The sequence below is a fragment of the Limulus polyphemus genome, unplaced genomic scaffold (assembly GCF_000517525.1).
Source record: "Limulus polyphemus unplaced genomic scaffold, Limulus_polyphemus-2.1.2 Scaffold15, whole genome shotgun sequence".
Classification (NCBI taxonomy): Eukaryota; Metazoa; Arthropoda; class Merostomata; order Xiphosura; family Limulidae; genus Limulus; species Limulus polyphemus.
In genome coordinates, this window is record NW_013665625.1 from 1,770,408 (window position 1) to 1,786,527 (window position 16,120).

Consider the following 16,120-nt stretch of genomic DNA (forward strand, 5'->3'; position numbering starts at 1 on the left):
CTTCGACAAGCCACTCACTTAAACCATTAGACTGGGGATAATAACCATATACAATATGGTAAGCTGTCGACTGTTGAAGTCTGCTTCATGATTATTATGTATCACTTCTCGGGCTTTGAAATGAGATGTCCATTGTTCAGTGAGTTTGTTGACATATATTTGAGCCAGAGTATAAGCAAGTGAATAAATATACGTCAGCCCACTTAGTGAAGTATGGACTTGCTTGTTTACATTAGCAAACCTGACAGCAATCAAAGCCTGTCATCAAGCCTGTTGCCAATTATTTCATCTGCTTAGTAGATGTATGGGCTCCTGTGAAAGCACAGGAAAAGGACATATGTGCCACCTATGATTACTTTTATCGTAGTTCGGTACTTTTAGTGCCTCCGTTACTTCGTTGAAAACATAAACTACAAATTTACAGCACCTGATCCAACGGGCTGACCCAATAATAAATCAACAATTTAATATACTCTGTACTAACAAGCGTTTTATATTGATGGAATCGATTCTTAAAATTTCAAGAAAATTATACCTATTAAAGCTAAGCGCTCAGCAGGTGACGTTCTAAATCCCTCGCAAAAACAATACAAACGTCTAAATGAGAAAAAGTCTACCACAGTATTCATCCGCCTACACAACTTCAAGTTATGTTATTTCTTTTAGAATTTAAGAGAAAATGAAAGCTTTAGGTTTTCCAAGATATGAAGTTATGTTAGTTACGTTAAAATGATATTTATAAATATGTTATATATACATATACACACATGTATATCTATATCGTTTAGTTATTATTGCACGAAAACAGACTCATTTATACGCGCTCTGATACAAAATGGTAATTTGCCCCTCTCAGTAAACGCGGGATTATTTGGGCTCATATCGCCAAGCGATAACTGTTCAGTTGGTACGGAAGATAGCTTATGTGACGTTGATTGTGGAGGGGACGGCTATCATATTCCTGGATTGTATTTTTCCTGTTTACAGTTGCAGTTTTAATTGATAAAATATTTCAAAATGTGGAAAAGGAGATGGATATGTTTATTATTTTCAACAATAGGCCTTTTACATGGTAAGAATTTTGGCTAAACTTTTAACTTTATCATAATTTCTAACGTTAGACAAATACTACATCAGTGCAGAAGTTCCGTGCTTTCAATAAAGTGACAGGTAGTTTTTGCCAGAGTCTACTTTTAAACACTAAAATTAAAACTGGCTAAAGATTAGACACCGTACCTGTTTAAATCAATAAATGAACCTTTATCGTGTCATTATTATTTCATACAGTTTCTAAATGGGAAATGTGAGAACAGTTTAAAAACTTTTCAGGCACAAATATTAGCACATATCTATGGCTCACTTACTGTTGGCAATTAAAATAATTTATCGATTCAAATTATTGTCATTTGTAGTCTAATATAAAAATTAGGTTAACGTGATTTCGCGGTTGGAGCATGTTTTTCACAGTTTGCACAGAACTGTGATTAGTATGAACCGTTTCACACCAAAACATTGAATTACTAAGCTCATGCCAAAGTTTTGTAAAAACAAAAGACAGCTAGCTATATGATTACATTTTGAATAGATGTTCAGTGTTTATCAATACATACGAGAATTAAAATAAAATGATACAAGAACCTAAGAGTTATACTGATACTAGTTATAGATTGCATTGAATGGTTAACCGCTAGCTTTAAGACTAAGAGACCAGATTTCATTTTCAGCCTAAGTTTTGTACTTCAATTTTTATGAAAAATGTCTAATTTTTATCTAATTTTACAAACTAATTGTAAGGTTAGTAGCATGTTTATAGAATATAAACTATAACTATTAAGTTATTTTGGAAAATCTTGCCTATCAGTGATTCTTTTTTAATAAATGAAAAAAAAGAGAAAAATGTGTAAAGACAAAACAAGGGAAAAACTGAAAAACGAATTTATTCTTTTTATTTGATAATCATTGTGCAACTCTGTAATTTTGTTTGTTTTAGATTTGACTCATTTAATATTTTTTGGAAGTTTTTATTTATTAAGCTGTTTTGTTCAAATCTTTGTAAATTAAGATGGAGACTGTGTATAACTTTTGGAATGAAAATATAAAGTGTCACATAAACTTGTAAGTTTATTTCTCTGTTGGAAATACTTTTTTTATCTATGTATAACATTAATGGTGCCAGTATAATTTTTTTTTTTATAAATAACTTTGTCACATCTAGGACTTTCTAATTATAATTAAAACCTAACTGAAACAAATTCTATTCTAAAACACTAATTTTCATTTGTTGTGTTCTTATGATAGCATAGTAATTGTCAAATTTTCTATAGCTTGTTTTTTCTAATTATAATTTTATTTGGAAAAGGCATAGACAAAAATATTTTCTATATTCTGTAATTTAACAATGACAGTTAATGATTGAAATAAATCAATTTTATGGTTGAGCTATGACTCAAATGAATTTATGCTGTTAGAGAGATTAGTACTCTCATGAGGTGTTAAAAATGTCCAACCATGCAAATTTTTACTGTGTTTTTAGTTTTGTGGATCTGTACATCGAAAAACTTTAGCATCAAAGAAACCAAAGATCCTCTTGGTCCTTCAAGATCATAAATTAGTAGCCACAAAAATGTTTTGAATCTTATTTGTTCAAATTATCAGAAAAACACAAATTATATAATGTATTTTTTCAAAAAATATTGCTAAAAATTATTAAGTTTATAGACAGGCTTTACATTAAATCTCTACTCCTTCAACTTGTCCATTCAGACATTACTAGTGGATCATCTAAATTCCTTTTCCATGTAACAAGTAAAACAAATATGTAAAATATACTCGTATCTTGTGTTGTATTTATTTGTATTGTTGGAATACTGCTTTCTGGTATCATGTGTCAATCTCTCATAATGTCAATTTTAACATAATTATGACTGTTTAGATGTAATTTTGTTTCATTTATGATGACCAACTCATTAAAATGATGCACTAAAATAAATCAAATATAGATTTGGTAAAGTATGGACCAAAAAAGACTAGAATTAATTTGTTTATATATATATATCTATGGTTTGAAGTGAGATTTTTTTAATGAAATTGAATATATAGTTTGTAGTTCAGGGTTGTATGTGGGAGACAGGATATCTCCATGTGTATGGTGTATTTATAGATGCATTTAATACAAGTGAAAATATGTAATTTTCTTTACACTCATCAGTAGTTAGACCTTATGTGAAATACTGTGCATGGTTTTGGTCTCTTTATTTAAGAAAGGATATTAACTTATTGGAAAGGGTTCAGAGGATGGCTATTAGGATGATTCCAGAATTGGAAAGATTATCTTATAGAAACAGATTAAGATATCTCAATATATTTTTTATTGAGAAAAGGGCCTGTAATATGTGCTGTTATTGACATTACAAGATTATCTGGGAGACTGATAGGATAGAGACCTATGATTTCTTTGTGCTGTATTCTGAAGACAATAGGATGAGAGGACACAAGCTTAAGATTTAAAAAAAAAAACAGGCTAGGCTCCAGTTTAAGAGAGGAAACAGTGACTTATTAAAAATGTAGGATGGGTTTAAATGTTTAACTTTTTCAAGTTGGATATGCCAGGATAGCCTTGAAGGGCCAAATGGTTCTTTGTTGTCTATGGCTTCTTGTTATGCCTTGGAAATGAAAAGTTTGTGATTTTATGATGCTGCATATCTTGTCATTTTTTACTTTTGTGCTTAGTGTCAACAATGTTCTTATACATACATTTTAACTAGCTTCCTTCAGAATTGAACTGAAAAGGAAAAGCCTTGGTGGTTTAAAAATTGTTTCTAAACTTATATAAGGTACATGAATTACTTTAGTAAATTATGATGAGCTTGAGGTTACAGGTGTTTTTCCTTAATTATTATCATCATTTATGATCGTTTTTTATTTTACATATTGTACTTTTTTACTATACCCACTATTTAGTGAAAATCTTAACTCTCATCAATTAGCTATTATTTTACATCTTACTATAGTAATATATTTTTATAAAGACCAAGAACAAAAGCAGTTTTAGAAAAAATCCATTAAATCATTTCTTGAACCTTGTGGTTGTGACAAGTATATATTATGGTTGATTACAGAAAAGGTTCTTACAGTAAAAAGTATGAGAGGTAAAAGAAATTATCTTACTGATGCATATTAAGATTTTTGTGCATGTTTTTACAGTTTTAGTATATTATATTTATATACCAGGTTGTAACAGATATAAGCCTCAGTACACAAATCATTTGATTCAGTGAAGTGTATTTTGCACATATATAGATTGAAAACTTCTTTCATCGATGTGTAAAAATGTTTCATTTATTAATCTGGTTTCCATAAATGTAACTAAAATAAAAAAGATATGGTAATACCAAAAAAATCTTTAATTATGGATGTTTTGCAATTAATGCCGACGATAGAATTTGAAGCAATTCTGAAACATCCATAATTAAACATTGTTTTTAGTATCACCATGTTTTTAATATTTATTATATAACTAAATATATTTTAAAAAATAATGTTATTCAAAGAGACCTGTTTTTATTTGTATTTTTTTCAAAACTAAATTAAATTATAGTTATGAGGTTGAAATGGGATACTTTTAAAAACATGATCTAATTAAACTTAATGTGAGTAAGAATAACTTATTTTCTCTTGTTCACAACAATCATATCAATCAAAAGATAGGCCTTTTTCCTGTTTTAGGTATATAATGAAAAACAATCTAAGTCCTTGATAACCCATATGATGGTATGAAGGTATTTTTAATCTTGTTAAAAAAATCCCATTATATAGCTGATGAAGTGTTTTAGGCTGAAAGACACCTTGATATTACCAAATGATCATATTACTGTAAACATCATTAAATATTATAGAAAATTTCAACTATTGACAAAATGTTACCAATGCCTTATACTTTTAGTAACTTTCACCATCATTGTTTAATTTTTCACTAAAAGATTGCAAGAGTTTTAATTTGTTCAAGAAACCATAAAAATAATTCTTCTAGCTTTTAATGAGTGGAGCAGAACATATTCTTAAGGTTGTATTTATGAAGAAAATCCAAGACTGTTCATAAGGTCAGTGCCCTAAAATAGCATTTAATAACCTACACAGAGAACTTTCACCATTTCATTAGTTAAATATCTTAGTTTTAGGTTTATTGTGCTAGTAAATATTCAGTTTCTTGAACCGACTGAAAGATATAACATATTTGTCACCAGTGACATCAGAGTTTTCATAAAATTTGGTTTAAGATAGTGCAGTTTGTTGAGATAAGTAACTAAGACATGCAAGGTATTGATGAGGCAGCCCAAAGAGGTATGGTATACTCAATTATTTTCTTTGTCTTATACTTAAAACATAATAATAAAATCTTCCAGCAGCTTTTCAGTAAAATAATCCAGAATGTCATGAGACTAGTATTTGGTACACATCGTCTGACATTAATGTTTCCTTTTCACAGCAAAGAATTATCAAAGAACATAAATATAGGAGAGAAATCTTTAAAGACATTATATGTGTCATTGGCTTATATAATCTACATTTGAATTGTATAAAAAAAACGGTAGAAAGCCTGTGTTTTCTTTAACATTGTTATGGAAAACACGACATAGATTGGAAGAAATATGCTTTTTATGCACTATGTTTGTTTTCTGTTTGCCCCAAAACCTTAATACTGTGTGTGTGTGTGTGTACTAGCAACATGAAATAAAGTATATATGAATTCAAATCGAGTTTGGATTACCAGTTTCTTTGTAATCTTGTCTTTTCAATAATTTCAAGTGTCGCTTGCGTTTTAGTTTTTTGCGTATCAGTATATGGTTTCCGTGTTAGTTAAGTACGAAGTATTACAAGTTATGTCTTACAGTCTCTTCTTTGCCTTAGTGATATTAGTTTTCTTGTGGCGTGAATCATTATATAAAGAAAAATAAGAACTAAATTGTTCATAATGGCATAACACTTATTGTTGTATCAGTTATTGGCAATAGTGATCATGTCATGACCTTAAGTCACGAATGGCAATTACATACGACGTGACTATAATGCTAAGTTGTATTTTCATCGCTTGGTTAATATATTCATCTTTCGCGGATATTATTTCTGACGCCAAAGTTGGGTGTTGGTTTTCTAGCACAAAGCTACACAATGGGCTATCTGCTGTCTGTCCACCGCATGAATTAAACCCCGGACTTTAGCATTCTAACTCCGGAAAGAGCAGAACTGTAAAGCACAAGTTATCATTCGTTGTACATGGAGAATGGAAAGATTCGTGATAATTGTAGTGCCTTGTTGCACAGTCAAGCGTGATTGTTGACTATTGCGACAGCTTATTTTATTTCGATATCTTATTTTAATGTAGCTGATACATACAGATTGTTAAGGTATTGTTTAAACACCAGAATTGTGCATTGAAATAAATTAAGTTTACTTAAAGTTACTCAGATATTCACAGTAATGTGGGTTTACTTACTATCTAGAGCGAAGATTATTTCAGTTCGACCACGCTTTTTTGTCATCTGATGAAGTTATGAACAAAAACCTACAATAAGTAATATATTAAAGTTATTCTGACCCCTGAATTCTATAATATTGTGATTTTACCTTTGATAGTTAGTTGATTAGAAAATTGAAGAAAGGTAAGGTACTTAGACCAGACAGTATCTACCCTACCATAATGAAGGAAACAAAAGGGTAGACTTACGAGACCATTAACTTTCACTTTCAATGAATCCAGTGAAAGAGGTGAAGCGTAGGAATATTGGATATTAGGCAATATCGCACCGATTTTTAAGGAGAGAAGGGAGATGGACAATGTTCAAATATTTATCGGCCAATTAGTCTTCTTTAGTTGGAAAATAGCATGTCTCTAGTTTAAAAAAGTCTTCAAAGTGTTTAGACAAATTTCGTACCACAAATACTCAGCATAGATTTCAAAGGGGAGGCCATGTCTTACAAATTTACTAACTTTCTTTGAGAATGTTGCATTTAGTGTGTAATGGATTAGGTGTACATGAGCTTTCCGAAACCGTTTGATAAGGTACCACATAACATGTATCTTATGAAGATTGCGTTTATTGGGGCAGAGACAAGCAAGTTAAATGGATTGAAAATTGGTCGTATATACACTATTAATTTTTCTTAAAGTCTTGCAGGGTAAATTAGATGAATTTAACGAAGAAAAAATATTTGGATATCATTATTACAGAATTTTTAAATCCTTCTAGACATTGTACGTTAGCTGGTAAGTAAGGAAATCGGGTTTTAGGTTATGTGCTTAGAAATATTGAGCACAAGTCAAGGGAGGCCGTCAGTTCGTTCTATAAGGTGCTGATTAGGCTTCGTTTAGAATATTGTCTAGTTTTGGTCTTTATACGTAAGAACGGTTGATGATTTGTTGGAGAAGACTCAGGTTTGAAAGGGTTATCGTATGGAGATAGGTTGAAATCTCTTCACATGCCTTCGCTGGAGAGAGGGGCTCAGGAGAACGGATTGAAATTCTTATGATTGTTAGAAGCTTGGATGAATATGTTAATTGTATTAAACTTGTAGAACAAAAAGGTATAGTCTAGATGGGCCAAATTGGACACTTGTGTTGCCTTGTAATTTAAATATGGAATGACTGGTGTTTGATATAGTGGTTATATACTTCTGTTGTTCAGATGATAGAATATCACAAAATGCTAAAAGGAGAGAAAAGCGGAAGCATGTGATTTCAAACAATGGTACTTGTTTTCAAATGAGAATGCCATCCTGTGACTCAGCGGTGACTTATAACACAAACCAGGTTTTGATACCCGTGATAGACACAGCACAGATAGCCCATTGTGTAGCTTTTTGCTACTTAACAACAAACAAACAAAACGAATCAAATGAGAAGTCAAACAATGTTTAAGAATATCCAATTATTAGCAATTAGATAACTAGAAAAATATTGGGGAATTAAATAATAGTAGCAAATGATTGATGGTAACTATGGGAATAACTGGAACGATGTCTTTACAGTGTAGTAAACGAAATATTGACGTAGTAAAATATTAATTGTCTTGATATATTGTAATGGACATTTTGTTTTGAGCAAGATTTAGAACTTGTAATCACAACTCTTGCACTGTCGATTACACACTATATATATATATAGTTTTACTACCAGTGACACTGCTTGTAGTATCATGGTGTATCATAAATAACATGTACAGTAACTAAAGTTGTTTAAAAGCTTATTGTTTCTTTGTATTGGCGCATATAAAGAAACATTTACACAGTGGACGTACAGACATGCTAAAGCATTGAAGTGGCATGTCTAGTCGCAAATCCGTGATTCGTTGCTTTGTTTGACGACTGTTATTAGTTCGCGAATTATTGCGACTTCTCATCGCGCGCATACTGTTCGAGTACACTGTACAGTTGGAGAAAGTGCGAGACTATTCTTAGAACTGCAAGTTGCATGATTAATTGGAACTTTCAAGATTGAACCTCTTATGGAAATACCCATATAATGAACTATTTTCAGCACTTGGAAACTAATACATGTAGTGTACGTTAACAAATATATATTATAGCTCTTACAGAACATTTATATTACATGCATCAGACTTAAATTTTCAAAACCCTTTTACTTGCCTCCAGTATTTAAAACCTTTTTATTCATGTTGTCAGTTCAACGTATATAGGTTTGAGTATCAACCTCTTTCACTTCAATATCACGTGCTACCAACTTCCCCGTTTTAATTTTAAAAATATTTCATATACCAAATTATATTATATCAATATGTAATTTATGTATTGTTCTTTATAATAAGCGTTATCTTTCGGATGTTAAAGAACCTCTTATGATAAAACTCACTGAAAGACGTCAAGGGTTACTTGTAGTAATAACATGGACCAAGATTATTAATCACTTAAACAAAATAACGAAATTATACTTGAACCACTTCTATACATTACTGTAAAGATCGATTTTTGTTAGTTATTGAACATCACAATTATATTTGAATTTTTTTAATAAAATTCATCAGTAGCTATGTTATTTGCACCTTGACTGAAGCTAATGGAACTTCTTAACTATAACTACATTTATCGAACATGCACCAAATACACTAACCAGATTTCTGTAGTCTACTGTATTAATAATGTTCCATTTGAATTATATATATATATGCATGCTTGGATAATGAGAACAGTCTTATGATATTAACCATATACATAACCATTGGTGTTAACTGGATTTGACAAGGATAGTGGCAAGTCCGTAAATCATGGGGGTTTAATGTACAAGTTTATCGATTTGAATATAATTGGTTTATCATGAAACATAAACTGGCAAAACAAGCTCTTGCACATAAGAGTTATCTTTTGTTTTTCAAAAAAGGTACACATTTTTTTTTATCAATGTTGATCTTATTATTATTATTATTTGGGAGTTCTGGTTCTCCCGTTACATTTAATTTGTACACGAGCAAGTTGTTGAACAACACGAACTTTTTAAGATTTTGTTATTTTTTTCGTGGGTTCACAGAGTATGTCCTCAGGTGATAAAACGTGATAACCAACAAATTTTGAATACCTTTACATAAAATATATTTACCCTTTAATTCTTAAGGCATAAAGTACACATGTTTAATATTGAGGGTACGTAGAAAATAATTTATACTATATAATGAGATAACGTAAACCCACTGACATATTGTGAAAACTAACTTTAACATTATTGTGCGTCCGGTGATTGATGGTTGTTCATCTGCTGTCAGTGGGTGGAACGTCCAAGGTATGCAGGAAAACAGGATACGTTCATCAATAAAACAGTTGCAACAGCTTAAGAACATGGGTTGTACGTAAGTGTATATTGACGATTGTCGACTGTTTGTGCACTATTTAGTTGTTAGTAAATATTAAGGCTTGATTGGAGTGAATAGAGTTGGGAAGTTTGGTGACATTAATACATCGTTACTTCAGTTATGGAAATAGTTAGTTGATGTATACGTCTGATTAATTGATGTTTTAATAACCTACTATATTTCTAGCCAGATCTTCTGACGGCTAGCGTGTTTCTTTGATAAGAGGAAATACGAATGGCAGACTCGTTTGCATCATAAAACAGCTAGAGATAAATAGGTTTAAATGAAAATTTTTAATTTTATTGTAGGATATTCAAATGGAAGATTGAACAACTAACAGATTGTTCATATTCTGTTGTTTAGAAACTCGCATGTGCGAATGCCGACACTGAGAAACATTATCAACAATATTCATATATAATTGTATGAATTATTTTGATTATGCAAGGACTGAAGAAAAGGTGTGACAACTTTCATAAAATGTTTAGTTCTGAGACTATAAACTGTCTTAGTTGTTTACAAAACTTTTGTTGTTGTTTTTTTGCGTGAAGACATTGATCACTATAGACAATCAGTGGTTAGTTTACCAGACTGTGGGTTTGATGTTCCATGGTTGGTGCCTCGTTACCGTGAAAAAATGATAATAATCGCGCTCTGCATTTTTTGGCCTTGAGTGCGTTATAAGAGTAACGGCCAAATTTCACCACTTGGTTTGACAAGAATTGTCCAAGAGTTGTCGGTGAATGTTGTTGACCAACTGCCTTCCCTCTAGTCTATCACTTCAAAATTAAGGACAACTAGTGCAGATAGATGTCAAATAGCCTTGTGCAAGATTCAACAAATAAACGAATGAGCAGAATTGCCCTTCCTTAGTCACTCCCTGTACGCAAGTTGTAAAACCCTGGTGTTTTCGGGAGAAACGCTTGAGTAACGAGATTTGGAAAATATATATTAATTGGAAAAAAATATATAGAATTTAAACTTTTAGAAGTAATAAAAAGTGATTATAAGTGTTAAGTTCGTTCGATTCATTGATTATTGCAACCAATAAAGTTTATAAATGTATATTACTCCACGTTAAAGGGGAAAACAGTTCACTGTTTTTAAACGATAAGAATATCTAGCTTAAACCAAAAACATAAACAGTGGTAAATATTCTGTTTGTGCATCTGTGTCTATGGCATTCGTCGTTTCTATAGCAACCATTGATCTGTCCCCTTTTATGACCATGTTGTTATGGAACTCTTGACTGAATATGGTGGGTCTTCAAAAAAGGGTATCATTCTCATATCTATAATTACCATCATATCTCCCGGGTTCCCCGAGGGAGTTCTTTGACATTTACAGTGTGCAACCTACTTTAATTTTTGTTTGCACAAGCATGGTTTCAAGTGTATAAAATCGTGCTATAATATAGACCTACGTTGTTTAAGTATTTTTTATCGCCATTTAAACGTTTATAAATTTTAGATTGACTGTGTTTGTTCCTTCTGCAAGATTTTATAATATTAAATGCCACAGAATATTCACTCATGTGTGTAGTACCTAGTAATATAGCAGACAAAGAATATGTTGATGAAAACTGATAAGTTTCTTTCAGTGTATTTATGGTATGACAGAAGGTTAACTGTATTTGACAGGAACGATTTGCCTATACTATACAGTGAAATGACATTATATATGCGAGTTATGGTACCATAGGTGACATATTTGGTTCATGGCGAATTCCCGATCATTCAACGGTATAGATTTATAGTTTGAAGATTACATAATAACAATTTTCGAGAATAGATATTCGCTGAATAATCACTTTAACATTCTTCATGGAAGCGGGGTAACTGACATAGCAGAGTACAGTAGCATGTTCCGAAGCACTTCCCAAAGCCAGTCAGTAGTAAAGGCTTCAACTGCAAAGTGAAAGCTAGTGTTACTTCGGAGAACCCTCCGACCCACAAAACCATTACGATGAAACTAAGCATGTCTTCTGATACCGATAACAAGATAAAAAATACTCACAAACACAACCACGCGACGGAATCAAGGCTGTTTTCATGAGAAAACGGATCTTCCGAGTCTCTTGTTTCAACTTTTATGCCTTTGATCAGTTTAAACGTGGTCTTGGAAGTCTCCGTCCACATACAGTGGAATGTTTGTGAAGAGCATGACAAGATAAGTGGTCTTATACGTTGTTACAATAGAATTTGCGGTTCCGTAAAACAGTGCATTACTGCCGTCAGAAGAAGAACAGACAACTTTAAAGGAAGTAACACAAAGGTAGCACGAAACATGGACATCGTTTATATATATATATATATATATATATATATATATTAACTATTCGTATATGAGGTATTTAGGGAAAAATCACTTAGATTATGTTTGATCGATATGTGGGGGTTTTTACTTTGGTCGGTGTTGGTATTGCCGCTCTATCATAGTACATCAGATGCGCGTGGTTTATCTGAGCAAAGATGCTTTTCTGAGTTGTGGGAAGTAAAGAAAAATAATTATTGAAACATTATTATCATGGGTAAAAAATGCAAATATTATGAGATTTCTCCCCCTCTGTTGTAAGAAAATAAACTACTTCATAATACAGTTACGTTTAGATAGTTGGCATTGTATTTGGTTGTATTCCAACCGATAGACAATGTCGCACCATCATATTGCCTATAAAAGTGTTGTAGTACATGTAGTAGCATTCCCAGCAGCTGTGTGGTAAATGAACTCGTTATTCCTAACACAGAAATGCCACATGACATTTGTAAACAAATAAAAGTTTTGGTTTGTGAAGGTTACTCTTTGCGACAGATTGAGGCAAAATTTCATCTTTGAGTATATGCTGTATAGAAACTCTGAAGAGCGTACATAAAACTAGTATTGTTGATAATAGAAGCAATTGAAGAATAAAGCTCAAAAGTTAATTAATTCAGGGTACACCATACATATGATATGCACGATAACCCAGCAGAGATATTGTTAATGACCTAGATGTAAAAACAGGAATGAGAAAAGCTGGAGGAGGGTGATTTTACAGATGGCAATTATCAACAACAGTTATTTCGATGGCTTAGAGAAATAGAGTATTATGATCAAACTAGATAATTTTCAGTGATGCATGCTGGGTAATCAGTAGAAGTATTGGCTATATCTCACCAAATTTATGACACCCTTACTGCTGACAGGTACAGCAGATCCTTATCTATCGTGTTGTTCTGTTTAGAACAAGACTTGTTGGGCAGGGATTCATCTTATTGCAAGACGGGGAATCTCAAGCATTCAGTTAAGATAAACCGATGAAACACTAAAAAATCTTAGCTTATTCTGCATAAAGTCCTAATGTGATTATCATTTAGGCTACATGGGCAAATATGAAACTGAGATGATGTCGAGGTTTTATGTATACGTGGTCTAAGGATTCTTTTACAGTAGGTGCCTGTGGCTTGTTGGCGATAAATTCGACAATAAACAGACAGGACACACTTCACTTGTTTTAAAATAATATATTCAAAACAAGTCAAACAATGTATAAAAATTCCTTACACTATGGATATCACAGTTGTATCTCAAATTCTAAATAATTCCTTTTTCTTGTCAAAAGTCCACTTAAGCTGATTCGATTACTTTAGAATCCAATTGACAGAATGAGCTATTTTTCTATACTCTTTTCACAATAGTATCAGTGAACAATTCACTTACGCTACTCCGTGGATTACCACAGTTGTATCCTGAACTACAAATAATTGTCTCCTTTTCGTCAAAGTCCACACAGACGTGTTCAATTACTTTAGAACAATACGAATTATTCTCCTTATTTCTATTAAACTGTAAAACTTACTTTAAAAATTATCGCCTTACCGCTAATCACTCACATGGCAGCTAACCTTGCGTTTCTTTCGCTAACTAATTTTCTGACTGAACTGCACTTGACTTCACACTTATCTTGCTCTCGCTCAGTCACCTATATATATACTTTGTTCACTGAGGCTTCGAACTTTCTCTAAACTAGCAACGCAATGATTTAACAATACTCAGTTAAGGTAACGAGAAATATTTGAGTAACGACGTCAACAATATTAGTAAAGCCTAGACAACAACGTAATTGCAAACACATCGGTACGATTCGTACAGAGTTACATAACGAAATTTGTCTTAACTATTACCTTTAAAATGATTAATTTTTAACACTTGTTATCAAAAAGTACACAGTCATTAAATATTAACTCACAAAATAAATTAAAGCTCACACTAAACAGTCTCGTATATCCAATAGATGATCAAACGGTAATCGAACAACTGGCCTGAATCGTGTGAATTATGCAGGACACTTGTAACAGTATTTCACAGTCATACATTGATAAACTTATTGTGGCGTAAAAACAAAGTATCCTGTTTTGTTTAAAAGATTTATTACATAGGACTGTGTAAAGGTTGCGAAGATGTTACCTAATAAAAAGAAACTATGATGTTATTATGCCTTTTCTTTGATATTTCTTAATTTTGTATTTAAAAAGTATTACTTCTTCGCTATATATATATATATATATATATATATATATACAGACACATTGAAATTTTATCCCCTGTTTATAGTTTTTAAAGATTAATAATGTAACCTTGCTTTCTTGACTGATACAGAATATTTACCATGCATTTTATTTTTAGATAAAATTGAACAATGTTAGACTTTTATGTCCCCATGACAACAGTCAACACAATGATCATGGCGCGAGGATTTCCGCACACTTCTTTTGTAGCAGGTTTTTGTCTGTTTGTTAATACGTCTAAACCAAACAAAAAAGTTCTTTATCTAGCAATGTTCCTATTGGGTCTGAACGTATCAGTCGTATTTTAAGAAATGTTAACAGTAGGCTGCGTGCGCCGTATATCTAAATAAATAAAGCTACTTGTGCATTAAGTCTGGATCGAAAATTTGTATGTATCTGTGTACTTACGACAAACATACGTTATTAATATCGTGCCTATAAAAATGTAATGCGGCTTCAGTTGTGTTTACAAGTATTGCAATCGGTCTTTGTAAATGCCTTACCTTGCATACTACAGGTGCAGTCGTTACAGCTAACATAAAAGTAGTTTAAGAAATTTCATTATGTTACATAACCCGTTAGTTTTTCTAAAGAAGTAAAAATTAACAATGGTCGGGATTTATGACTCTGCAAACCGGGCAAATGCTTTAGCCAGCTAAACTAAAGGGTCTCGAATACCACTTTAGTCTGTCAGTTCAAAATCAAGGACGGCTATATGCAGATATCGTTCTTTGTATATCTTTGCGCGAAAACTCTGAAGCAGAAAAAGGACTAAGTGTCACGTGGTTTACACAATGACTTTTAAGTTTCTGTTTAATTTGTAAGTTACTGTAAATGAAATATTTCGCTTTCTTAATATGTAGCGTCACACTTTATGTTCAACTAAATTATATCTTATGAGATAATATATGTGAACGCTTGTTAAAGTGCTAATGTTTTTGGATATTAGATAATGTAGTATTGTAGAATTATTTTATATATTTCCTTTCAAACCAATGTCTATTTTAACGGACTTATTAATTTGTTTTTGGTTTTCCTTTACTGAGAGTTGAGTTTTAGCAATAAGACTTCGTAATTTAATTTGTTTTGTCGTGTTCTGATGCGGATTCAAATTTTATTTATATACTGTGTAATATAGGTGATGTTACAAAATCTCAGAACTTCATGTTAAAAACTTGAAAATAAAATTAGCGTCAGTCAGTCCCCTTTGTTTCAGTTGATCAAGTGCTAATCTCTCTCTATATATTTTCGACATTGTTATATTTGTATTTATATTTCCTTCTTTTGCGTCTTACAACATTGTTTGCCAAGCAAAACAAAAATTCATCAAATATTGACTGCACCAGTAAAATCTCATGGTTGTTTTAAAATATTGTTACGTCTCCGTTTGTTAATTGATTTTCCGTAACTTCGTTCCGACGAAACTTTAGCGACACAAGTCCTTTCTTAAATAAAACTGGTTTATTCTTTCTGAATATAACTTTGCGATACACTTAATTTCAACAGTCGCGCTATAACAAACGCTATAACAACGAACGTCTCACGTGCTCAACTTCAACGATACTCCATTCAATTACTCCATTCTCTGACTGCAGTTCAATTACTTACTACCTACACACATTATCCCGTCACGCCTTGACCATCTTATATATATATACCAGCCACCCCCAATCTAGCAAATGCTAGAGCACTCCCGAAGGAACAGGATAGTTCTAG

General features: G+C 32.0%; 1 protein-coding gene across 1 annotated transcript in view; it reads left to right on the plus strand.

Moving 5' to 3' along the window:
• Positions 1 to 883: 883 nt before the first annotated feature.
• Positions 884 to 16,120, plus strand: part of LOC106457286 (fasciclin-2-like) — a 123,650-nt gene continuing 108,413 nt past the window's right edge. The window contains exon 1 of the mRNA XM_022383354.1: positions 884 to 1,072. Coding sequence (XP_022239062.1) covers positions 1,018 to 1,072 — 55 coding nt within the window. The 5' untranslated portion in view covers positions 884 to 1,017. The remainder of the gene's footprint in view (positions 1,073 to 16,120) is intronic.